This window comes from Eublepharis macularius, chromosome 2 (assembly GCF_028583425.1).
Source record: "Eublepharis macularius isolate TG4126 chromosome 2, MPM_Emac_v1.0, whole genome shotgun sequence".
Taxonomy (NCBI): domain Eukaryota; kingdom Metazoa; phylum Chordata; class Lepidosauria; order Squamata; family Eublepharidae; genus Eublepharis; species Eublepharis macularius.
Genome location: NC_072791.1, coordinates 43985411 through 43997356, shown reverse-complemented (window position 1 = coordinate 43997356; position 11946 = coordinate 43985411). Strand labels below are relative to the sequence as shown.

Genomic DNA, 11946 nt, shown 5'->3' with positions numbered 1-11946 from the left:
AGCAAGGACAGATTGCAGCCTTGCAGCCAAAATCTATATGGCTGAACTCAGTGAAACTTTCCTTCAGAGAACTATACACAATGGTAAGCTGCATTTTTGTTTGTATGAGAAAAGCTTGAAACTTTCATAGGGCTGATTTCTATGACACAGTCCTCACACAAAAGATGCCTCTGGTGTAACAGAAAATCCTTGCTGCTCCACAGCTGTAAGAGGAAATGGGAGACAGGAACAGTGAATAGAAAATGCTTAGTCAGCAACTGCTCCTGCAATATTAAGAGGGGAAATGTAAACAGGCAGAGGGCCAACATCTAGGTAAGTTAAGACAGCATCACAGGGCATATACCTGGTTACATGTGTACAAGTGGCACAGACAGGAGAAGATTTAAACTTCTGGTAGAATTGAGACATTTATTTTGGCCTCAGTTGTCAAAACAGGAGGCAAAAAAAAATCTTACTCGGGAACTATTAATATCAATTGAATTTATTACAATTTACTAAGCTCCAAGGCACATTACAGTGTTCTGTTAACTACAGAAATGTATAAAGGACAAACAGAGCATGTTTTCCATGTACAGCAAGTTTGCTCTAGTGTTCAAAAGCTTCCGTGCATCAACAAAGCAAAAAAAGAGTTCAGAGATCAATAGAAACAAACTGAAACATTTTTTACAAAGTTGCAACAAAAATCACCCCCATACCACCCCACCATTTTGCAAAAAAGAAAATTAAAAAAAGAAAAGGAGAGGAACAAAAGAAAAAAGGTGAAAGACTAACAACACCTCTGGGCTTGCAAAACAGAAGCTGTCACCATTTCGTAGCAAAATTAGGCATCAACACTGGCCTTGGCAAAAAGAAAAGGTTTTTTTTTCATTTTTCTTCTTTTAGAGAAGTGCATACATTTACAAAAATACACACCAGCAGCAGGGAATCGCTAAGGGCTATTTAACTGTGTACCTAGCCAACACACTGCCAAAGAAATGAGAAACAGGTATTATGTAGTAACCAAACAATATTATATTCTGTTTTAATAAAACCAAAAGGAGGGGAGGGGGAAGAAGAGCTCTATCCTTCAAATGAAGAAGAGTACATACCTTTGTTTCAAAATATAGAAACATACGACGAAAATAAGGTCTATACATAAGACTAAGCTTTTTGCAGTACTGTCTTGTGTGTGTGTTTTTTTTCGTTTTCAGTATTCACAATTCTACATCTTCAGGAGGCTGAAGTTTGCCGGGCGTGGTTGGGTTGTTGTGTTTTGATTTTTAAGGGTCTCTCTCCTTTTTCACTTTCACATCCCCCGCTAAAATGGTCGCGATCTCGCCCTGCATAAACGCCCAAGGCACGTTGGAACCGACTAAGGGGCATTTCTCGCCGCTGGGGCAATAGACCTCGCCGGTCGCCCCCTGGGCCTTGATGCTCTCTCGGGAACAAGGGAAGCAGAACTTGTGGCTGGGCACCGAGGGGCATTGCACAAAGTGGGTGTCCTCCAAGCGTTCGTGGCAAATGGTGCAGCAAAGGGGTCCGCTGTTGGCCATGGGCGAGTCTGGAATGTTCTGGGGGTGCACTTGGTCCATGCCGGGGTGGGCGCTGGGGGGCGGAGGGGCCACCTGCAGGTTCAGGTCCCCGTTGCGGGAGGCCAGGCGGCGCTGGCCCGGCACCGAGGCGGGCGAGACGGGGCTGCTGCTGTTCCTCCGCGTCGACGTGGTCGAGTGGACCGAGCTGCCGTCCTTGGGCGAGTGGGCATTGCCCAGCGTGTCGGCCACCGACATGAGGGCGGCCATGGGCGACTGGCCGTTCTGCGGCGCCGACTCCGGCGGGGTGGTCCGGTTGGAGTGCGGCCCGAGCGGCGGCGGGGGCACCCCGGCGAAGCCGCCCGCCGCCATGGTGAGCTTGAGCGCCTCGCTCTGGCTGGCCATCCACTGCTGGCGCTGCTGCTCGTCGCTCAGCTTGAGGCCGCCCTCCGAAGCAGAGTCCGACGGCTCCGGGGAGGCCTTCCTCTTCCTCAGGCCGCCGCCGCCACCCGTGCCCGTGCCGCCGGGCCCTCGGCTGGAGGCCGGCCCGCCCGCACCCCCGCCGGCAGAGGAGGCGGCGGCCACGGCGGCGCGGGGCAGGCCCACCAGGGCGGTGGGCAGCATGGGGCAGGAGGCGTCGAGGTAGGGCTGCGGCAGCATGTCGGCGCCCACCAGCTCCTTGAAGAAGCGCACCGACTCCGGCAGCAGGTCGCCCAGCAGGCGCCAGTCGCCTGAGCCGTGCTTCTTCTCGTACTCGAGGTACTTGAAGCCCGAGGAGAGGCCGCGGCCGAAGTCCTTCATGCAGTCCTGGTACATCTGCTTGGCCACGCCCGAGGCGCTGGAGAAGACGGTGCCCGAGCCGCTGGGGTACTCGATGAAGAGTTTCAGCTCGTAGTCCAGGCCCGGCTTGGAGACGGCGTCGAAGGCGAAGACGCGGCCCAGCAGCGCGTGGTCCTTCTTGAAGCGCACCTCGTAGGGCGTGCAGCCGGCCAGCGTCAGCAGCGTGTCGCGCACCAGCTTGGGCTTGCTGGCCCACTCCTCGGCCCGGTTGCGCAGGCTCTCGCTCAGCTCGGCCAGCGCCTCGGCGTTGCGCTGCTTCTCCTTCAGCTCCCGCTCCTGGTCGCCGCTGCTCGACACCGACCCGGGCCGCTTCCCGCAGGGCTCGCCGGAGGATGCCGTCGACGAGGCGGACGATGAGGAGGACGACGACGCCGACGAGGCCGGCGGCCCCCGCGGGGGAGGCAGAGCCACCCCGCCGCCCCCACCGGCCGGCCCGTTGAGCAGCGTCTGCGGCAGCAAGTTGGGCGGCACGTTGAGCCCCTGGCTACCGCCGCCCGGGGGAAGGCCGCTCACCAGGCCGCCATGCGCCCCGCGGCGGGATGACGACGACGAGGAGGAGGAGGAGGAGGAATTGGGGCTCTGACGGTTCAGCTCGGGCGGCCCGTCGTCGGGCGCCTTGGGGAAGCCGTTGGGGCCGCCCAGGCCGTTCGGCAGGCGTCCGGCGTGGCTGCCCGGCGGCGGCGGGTACTCGAAGCGGCCGCGCTGCTCGCTCAGCCCGTAGCGCTCCAGGCCCGAGGGCGCTTTGGAGGCGGCGGCGGCGGCGGCGTCCACATGGTTGAGCTGCTGCTGTTGCTGCGCCGCTGCCGCCGCCGCCGCCGCCTCCTTGGCCGAGAGCGCCACGGCTTTGACGCCCACGGGCGGCGGCGGGCCTGGCGAGCGGCCGTCCTGGAAGCAGCCGTGCGCCCGCTTGAGCTGGCGGGCCGTCTCGATGACGAACTCGATGCGGTCGGCGCCCTCGTAGTTGACGCAGCCGCGGCAGACGGGCTCGCTGAAGTCCCAGATCATGGCCCACGGCATGCGCGGCAGGTCGCACAGGTAGCACGACTGCCGCCGCGACGAGGACACCTGCGCCGCCGACATGGCGAGGCAGCGGCTGGGCTGGTCCCCGCGGAGCCGCCGCTTCTGCCGCCCTGCCCTGCCCGGCTCTTCCGCGGCTCTCCTCGGCGGCGGCGGCGGCGGCTCCTCCTTTGCCGGGCGGGCGGGCGGGGAAGGCGCGAGGCGCGAGGGGCGGCGGCGGCGGGGAGGTCGGCTACCTGCTGCTCGGCCGCTGGCCCCGGCGGGCGAGGGAGAGGCGCTCGGCTGGGCAGGCGCGCCTCAGGGCGGCGGCGGCGGCGGCATCCCGGCCAGCAGCAGCAGCAGCGGCGGCGCCGCCAGCTCCTCCGCTCACATCCTCCGGCGCTGCTTGGGATCCGGAGCGGGAAGGCGGAGTGTCACTCCGGGCTGATGCGGCGGAGCCTTCCGAGCGCGGCTCTGCCCCTCCTCCTGGCGCGGCGCTCCATTCGCCTCTCGCCCGCCGCTCCCCCAGCTCGGGTGCCACCTGGGTGGAGCGCGCACGTCACCGCCGCCGCGCCCCTCCCCCGCCCTCGCAGCGCCCCTCTCGGCCGCCGCCGCCGCCCCTCCCCCGCTTCCCCTCTGTCTACGGCCGGGGAGCCCACTTGTTGCGCGGAGGGCGCATGCGCGGCACCCTGCCCGGTTCCTCTCCCCGTCTCCCCCCTCGAGTGTGTACAACAGCTGAAGCGAGGCGAGTTGCCGTTTGGAGCTCGAGGAGCTTCTCTCGCACGCGGGCGCGCGCACCCGGGGCTAGTTTGGACGTGGAAACGCAGGGCGCGCGTCCCCCTCCCCTCCCCGGCAGTTTCCCCACAGCGAAAACACATCCAGGGAAGCACATGCTGCAGGAGGCCGCTTCGTTCCTGGTTGGCTTTTCTGCCTACGAGTGTCTCGCGAAGCGCTGGGGAGGGGAGGGGAGTAGGGGAGGGGAGGGAGTTGGACCGCAGCTCGCAGCGGCTCCGCGATCCTCGGAGGCGCTCTGGCAGCGGCGCTGCTTCCTGCCGTCAAAATGGAGGGCGGAGGCTGATGTCACTCGCCAGAGCCGCGCGCCTTCCTTCTTTCTAGTAATGGGGCCGCGTTTCTCCCGCGGCGTGGCTGGGAGAGCCGGTGCCTCTGCGCTGTGGGAGCGAACCCTGGGCGGCCTCCCCCGCCCCGCAAGCGCTTTTGAACGAGAGCCGCTGGCCGTGCGCTGCAGCGGCTTTGCGGGAAGGCCGCTCTGCATGCCCCAGAGGGAGACTGCGGAGCACGGAGCGCTATCGGCCGGGCCAAGCCAGGTGAGCGGCTGGCCTCTGAGGCGGCTCAAAGGCGCGCTCCCTGCAGCTTCCGGCCAGGCGTGCTTGAGGAGCCGTGCCGGCGTCTTGCTTTGAAGCCGCGCCCTGACTGCGCTGGCATCCCCGAGAAGCTTCCTGCAAAGGGGCGGCCGGCAGTCCGCGGTCCCCCTCGGCTCCCCCCACCCCTCAGTCTGGCTCAGGCGGGGCGGGAGGGGGCTCTCGGCTGCCGCAAGCCCGCGTGGATCCTGGCCGCAGCTGCTTGCCGAGCGAGCCTTGGAGTTGCTGTCCAACCTCCGCAAGCCGAGCAAACTTTCCTGCAGGGACTGGGCTGAACGTGAACAGCGGCGGCCCCGGGCAGGCTGCGATCCCGGTTACGTCACCCACTGCATCCCTTGCAGAGTAGCTGGCCGGGGTGGGTCAACCTTTCCCAAGGGGAAGAAACAGTGCTTCCCGCAGAGAAACTGGGGTTGGCTGGGCAGGATAACCCGGCGCTTTGTAATAATGTTTACTCAGCTCTTTCCTATCCGTGTTTATTCTGAGGGCACACGTATGATCCAACCCTTCTTGATAATCCGAAATAACTGCATCGCCCCCCTTCACACAATCGCTAAGGCTAATTAGAATCCACCCAGACTTTGCCTACAAATCAGCACTATTTGCTGAGAAGGAAGTCCCGCTGTGATCAATGGGATTTACTTCCAGGTAGATGTGCACAGAAGTCTACAAATAGCAACATCGCCTCCCTAAATGTGCTTGGAGGATTGACTGGTCTCTTATAAGAGATCTTGCACCAGAGCCCAATGCCATTAAAATCAGCAACATTTCCCTTCCATATCAGATGCCTTTGGAGACAGGAGTCAAAAGAGCTGGGTGGGAAATCTGGGTTTTGTAACATAAGGCTAACCTGCTGAGTTTAAGAGGCTGGTCTACAGTCGACCTAAATAAATAGAAATGTTCTTAGGGTGAACTCCCTGGAATATTCCACCCAAACCGTGGAGGAAACTTCACCACTTCTTCAAAGGAAGGCCTTTTTGTTTGTTTGTTTTTCTCCTTTGGGATCCCCACTCTATACCAACTTCTGGTTTCCATCATTTTATTAAATGTAAAGGCTGAAATGCAGCAAACACAGACAAAGGTTCAGGAGTTCACATAAAATTAAGAGGCCTGGGAGATGAAATCCACCGTTTTACTTGGTGATTTTTCCAGGGCAGTTGCTCACAGAGGCTTATTGAGAAGCAACCAAGTCCTCCCAAGGTCGCAGTCCTAGGTTGCTCCACACATCGTTGGATATTGTGGCACAGCATTGCAACTGGATTACTTCGTTGATAGCTGATTGCTATAGCTCTATGATCGTATGGATTCAGCCCTAATCGCACTTCACTTGGGAGGAAATGCCACTCAACTTTCCTACACAGAAAGAATTGCACAAACCATGTTCTGTAAATGCCCCGCAGCCCAAGTCAATGAACACCAGCTGGATCTGCGCCAGTTCCATTCCAGTCAGTTGGACTAGACTGGCTTTCCACCAGATCACAAGTCGCCTCTCCGGTTTGGGCTGCTTGTTCATTTTGCCGAATAGGCCTATTGAGCCTCCTGCGGAGAAGCAGGATTCCAGGGCTGCGGTGGGGAAATTTGCCTGCCTTGGCCGACATGATTCAGACACGGGCTGCTTCTTCCTAGCGCCACTGTCCTGGGAACGAAGTACCATTCTCTCTACCTCTCCGACCTGCCCTTCCCAGCTTTCTCTCCGCCTCACCCCTGGCTCCTAGCTCCAACCAAAGACTTTCCGGGCAACCGCACCAGCTCGGCAATGCTCGGCTCCCCTGGGCAGGCTTTCTCGTGCTTGCACCGAGTTGGCAGACTCCTGTTTCAGATAAGCACTTTCTATTTGGTGATCACAAAGAGAGAGGGATCCGTATCTCAGTGTGACCAGGTCAAATTACTTGAAGGTGCCCGCTTCTCCCCCCCCCCACACCTTTCATGACTCATCGGACTTGATTTTCAGTTTTAGGCCCTGCCAAGAACACCTGCTCTGAGGGCTCTCCAGGGAGCGAGAACCGCGTTTCAGCCCCTGAATATTTATCAAGAGAGAGAGAGAGAGAATATGTCCTTGAGCAGATGCAAAGAACCCTTCCTTCCATGGTAGGGCGCCATGGTAGACAGAGTAGGACCTGGGAGGCCTGCCCCGGATAACCTTGGACCTGCCTATCCTACCTCACAGGGTTGTGGTAAGGATAAGGTAGAACCCTTAGCTCCCTGGATGAAGGGGCAGCAATAGAACAAAGAAGTGAACTAAGTTCCCTACCCAGCCCGGCCAAATTCAAGTGGCGAAACTCAAAGGCTGTCTCTCCTCCGCTGCTTCCAGCCCCGGTCCTCTCCCCAGGGAGAATGCACCCCTTGCTGCTCCTGCCAAAGGTGCCAGGCCGAGCGCGGTGCAACATGCACGGAAGCAGCGCCAGGCCTGGTCGTGCGCCTTTCCCGGAGCTCTCCCAGCTGCGTCGCCAAAGGGCGGTAAATCGAAACTCCCTCGCTTGTTTCCGGGGAGCAGCGCAAGACGCTCGTCTTTGCCTTGGCTTGGTGTTTCCTGGCTGGGCAGCGTTTGCCGCCTGGCCCACAAACAGTGCTCCCAACCTCGTGGGTTTACATTGAAACAAAAAAATGCCTTCCTGATGTTTGTTCAACATTCCTGTAATCTGGGGATTTAAAAATGGCATTTGGAGGAATCTTTTAAAAGAGCCCTCACGCAAATCTGCCTGGTTTGGCTTGCAACAAACAAACGGGCTTGGGAGATTGGGGGGGGGGGATTGCTGGGAGCTCCAACGGGGCGTCCGCCGCAGAGAACAAGTGGCGGAGGACGCCGGTTTCTGGACTTGTCGATCAACTCAGCCTGCACTAGAGACCGACCCTGGGGGCGGCGGGTGCAGTTTGGATCGCCAGAGAGGATCTGGTTTGGGGTGTATCGCCAGGAAAGCCAAACCTGCCGGCGTTTTCCTCTGGCAGAAGGGGGAATGTGTGGCACTGGTCCGAGGCCATTCCAAGCTCTGCTTGGATTCCTACTAATTCCCATGCTAAGCAGCATCGCCGGTGAAAAATGGGCCTGGGTTGGGAGGGGCCACAGGGCGGTTCGTCTGCTCCAGCCCAAACCAGCTGCCACCTTTCCGATACAATTAGCGGGGATAGGAAGTGCTTATTTTTTTAAAAAAAGAAAAGGCACAATGTCCCATTAAGGAGCCATAAAACAAATGCAGTACAGTATTATATACGTCTACAAAAGCGGGGGCTGCTTGTTCGGAGAACTGGCTGCCAGATTCGCCGCATTACAGTAAATTTCAAGGCAAAGAAAAAAAATAGTTGTGAGCGATCGCCGTCCTATTTGCGACTTCTGCAGAACACACGCCCGCACGCATCCTCCTGCTGGAGGCCAAAGACGCCGCTCCCGCGGATGTAGGTGGCGGTGGATCGCACCGCAGGGAAGCTCTCCGCGGAGGGAATGACATTCGCTGACTTTTGATTAAATGAGTCCAGGCTGGGGAAGTTGCAACGCAGCCCTACCCCGCCCCCGCCCTTGTGATCGTCGAAGCGAGTCCTGCGGTTGGGGGGCGGGGGCAGGGTGAGGAGGAAGGGGCGATTTCCACGCCGCGCTGGGCTGTGAATATGCCCGCAGCCAAGCAGCTGGTTTTGTTTTCCGGGGGGGCGGGGGCAGCGGTGCAGAGACCAGGCAGCGCGTTCCCGAATTCCACGGATGCTTAGGAATGAGATCCAGATTTATTTATTTATTGGTCGAATTAAAAGTTCTTCTTGGAGTTGCCTGAAGAGGCGTCAGTCAAAGCAAGGACATTACCTAGCGCAAAAGAGCGAGGAAGCTTTAATTTCATTTTGCCGAAGGTGTTCTCAGCGGAGCACTGCCCCTCTGACGTGGGAGGGGGGTTGTTTGTTAAAAGCTCAGCTGATGGCCCTTGGAGACGTACAACGGACATTTTAAATTTTTATTTTATTATTTTTGTTTGTTTGTCTCTGCAGTTTTGTTTGGTCAAATGGCTTCGCTGCTTTTCTCCCCTGTTCTCAGGGTCCCTTTCCATCCCCCGCACTCTCTCTGTAAGTTTCGTGGCGGCTTTCCCTGTTGCTGCTGACCATCCCTAATGGGAGAAAAGAGCCAGAGTCCAGTCGCACCTGTAAGATTAACAAAATTTGTGGTAGGGTATGCGCTTTCGTGAGTCACAGCTCACTTCTTCAGCTCATATCCTGTCACCAATGTTGTTAGTCTTATAGGTGCTACTGGGCTCTTGCGCTTTTCTACTGCTACAGACAGACTAACACGGCTACCCATCTTGATCTATCCCTAATGGGATAAGCGATTGCTTTACTTTGCTACTCATACCAGATATTGCCACTGTTTGGAAACCCCGAAGACATTGTATAGGCAGGCACAGGCCACAGGCTGAAATCCCATTTCCACCCTGCACCCACCTCTATTGACCGGACTTCTGCAGAATCCTTTCGAATCCAATGCACGTCTTTATTTTTGTATTTTTAAAAATCTTGCTTCTACAGACCAACTACTATAGACCATACTATTTACTTATTGTTCGTCTTTCGCACAAATAATAGAAAAGCTGGAGTCTCTCTCCATCCTTATAGTTATCCACATTCATGGGTTTTGCCTCCCCCCTGTTATCTTCACAACCACCCTGCAAAGGTAGATTAGCCTGAGATAGACTGACCGACCCAAGATCACCAGAAGGGTTTCAGGGCACCCTGGAGATTGAAACTGCAGATATAAAGTGACTTTATTTATACCACACTTTCTCCCCAATGCGAGCCCAAGGTTGTGTACATTATTCTTCTCTCCTCCATTTTATCCTCACAACAACCTCGTGAGGTAGGTTAGGCTGAGAGAGGGGCCCAAGGTTACCTAGAGAGCTTACATGGCAGAGTGGAGACTGGAACCCAAGTCTCTCAGATCCCAGTCCGGCACTCTAACCACTACACCACCTGGTGGATGGTGGTGGTGGTGGTGATATAGCGACGCTAAGCGTTCTAAATATCTCATACGGTACTCATCTTCACAACCACCCTGTGAGGCAGGCCCTTTCCTCATGTTAACAGACCCTCAGGACAAACTGGGGCCTCTGCAGACGGCCGCTGCGACTCCCTCTCGTCGCCCGGCGCTGTTCTGCCGAGCCCTCGTTCAGCGCGGCCTGCCGGCTTCTCCCCCCCTCCCCCCCCCAAACCGCGCTCGGCTCTCCTCCTGGGAACATAAACAATCAACACGACCGAATCAACACCCTCGGTCATTTTTCTTCCCCAAGGCTATTCCCGCCGAGGGACCTTCGCGCTCGTGATACTGCAGAATCCCCTAAGCATTCGGGGCTCGGTTGCCCGCTCCTCCAAAGCGGCCGCCTAATCATGAGAATGGCCCTTATTGGGGATTTAAAAGTCTGTAATCACACACACACACACCCTTTCTCTGCTCTTTGCTGTTGTTGTTCTTGGGAACGAGAGAGAGGCAGGGTGGCGGGGGTGGGGGAGGGGAGTGGAATGCGTTGGGCGAATTGACTGATCAAGTTCTAGTCACGGCTGCGGCTGCTGCGGCTGCAGAGAATCGATTCACTCCACGTATGCCTCCCCCGTCATGAAGAAATGGTACACTCCTCATTAGAAATGCTCATTTAACACAGTGCTGGGGAAGGGAGGGGGCCCAAGGAGTCTTTGGAATGAGGAAATAGAGTTGATGCGTTTTAAAAAAAAACACTGAGTGAGTGCCAAGAGCAGGCGGGGACGAGAGGGGCGGAATGGAGAAGCCTGGCTTTCTTTGAGACGGAACGAAAACAAACGAAGCAAGCTAATGGGGGGATTCATCGGGGGGGGGGGGGAGAAATCCTCGGTCGTCCCCCTTGTAAATTAAACCGAAGTGCTTGGATTTCATCTGGTTGAATTACATTGGACTGGGGGTGCTGAGTTTCCTGTTTCGGCCCCATCTTGTTTAAGGAGAATAGGCACAATCCCGCTGCTTTGAAGGGTGCAGGCCTTTCCTTCAGCCCAACGATTTAGCGTCGATTTAGCTCAGGGGACCTCTGCTTCTTTTCCTTTTGTTTGTCCTGTGCCCTGGCAGCAATATTGAGCATGGCCCTGAAGCTTCAGTGGGTGGGGGAAGCCTATCCTTCCTTATCGGGTTGTCCTTGAGGGTAAAATGGAATGGCCCTGAATGCTTTCCCTGAGCTTTTTGGAAGAATTCAATGAAATACCGCCCCCTACCCCGCAAAATCCGGAGAATGCAAAGAAAGCGCCCCCAGAGTGCAAGCAAAGCGCAAGGCTGGGGTGCAAGCAAAGCGCAATCTGCTTTCTGAGCCCCGGAGGTTTCCTTTCACAATTGAAAAGGGGCCTGAGCAACGGCGGTTGTCTTACCTGATTCTATATGAGGCACGGCTTTACACTCAATGACAGAACTCCTAGACATGACTTCAGCTTATGCAATAAGCAGGAATGACATTTGGTTTGAGGATAGCTGGTTACCTTTTTGGAACTCCACAGACATATTTTTTTAAATGTTGTGGGCCTTGCTGAACCAGACAAAAAGTGCAGGCACTACTGAAATGCCTCTGCAAAGACCTGGAGTAGGCCATGATGGGTGACTGGCCTCTCCTGTTGCTTTCCTCACCATCTCATTCTCCGGGCTTTACTGCCTATGAACATTTAGGTAGGCTGACTGAGGTGGTAGAGCCGTACTCCCTGAATTAATGTAACCCTTTTTCATGTCCTCTATGCTTTAAGAAGGTTGCAGAGATGGTGAAACTTTGCAAAACACGACAACAACTGGTTGGATCATCCGTTTAACTTCCATCTCTTTTTTATTTTGAATTGGAAAATTCTGAAACACAGGAGCCTATGCTTTCTTTACTTGGAACTAAGACCTACTATGTTCAATTGAGCTTACTTACAAGTAATTATGTCGGATTGAGCGCTTGATCCTGGAATTGTGTCCCTATCTGATTCCCTAGCAGATGTGGTTTTCAATGAAATAGGAACGTGACAAACTCTTTTAAAATGCATTTCAAACTGTGCATGGAAATGTTTGAGATACCGGGAATAAAAGCAGAGAGCAATCAGAGTAGCTCTTGAACGGTGGACTGAAGAGAAATGGAAACAGCTCACTGGCATTAATGGAGCTGGGACTGAATCAAACCTCCACTTCGGAAGGAATGCCAGACGGAGCTTTCCTGAACTGCTTCCAAGAGCCGATTTTCATTCTGTTTGTGCTAAATGCTTATGACTAGAGCTGG

At 56.0% G+C, this 11946-nt stretch overlaps 1 protein-coding gene across 1 annotated transcript; it reads right to left on the bottom strand.

Annotated features, from left to right (window-relative positions):
- Positions 1-463: 463 nt before the first annotated feature.
- Positions 464-3646, bottom strand: IRF2BPL (interferon regulatory factor 2 binding protein like). The gene has a single exon (XM_054972163.1). The coding sequence runs from the start codon at positions 3426-3428 to the stop codon at positions 1260-1262; it is 2169 nt and encodes a 722-aa protein (XP_054828138.1). The 5' UTR covers positions 3429-3646; the 3' UTR covers positions 464-1259.
- Positions 3647-11946: the final 8300 nt, after the last annotated feature.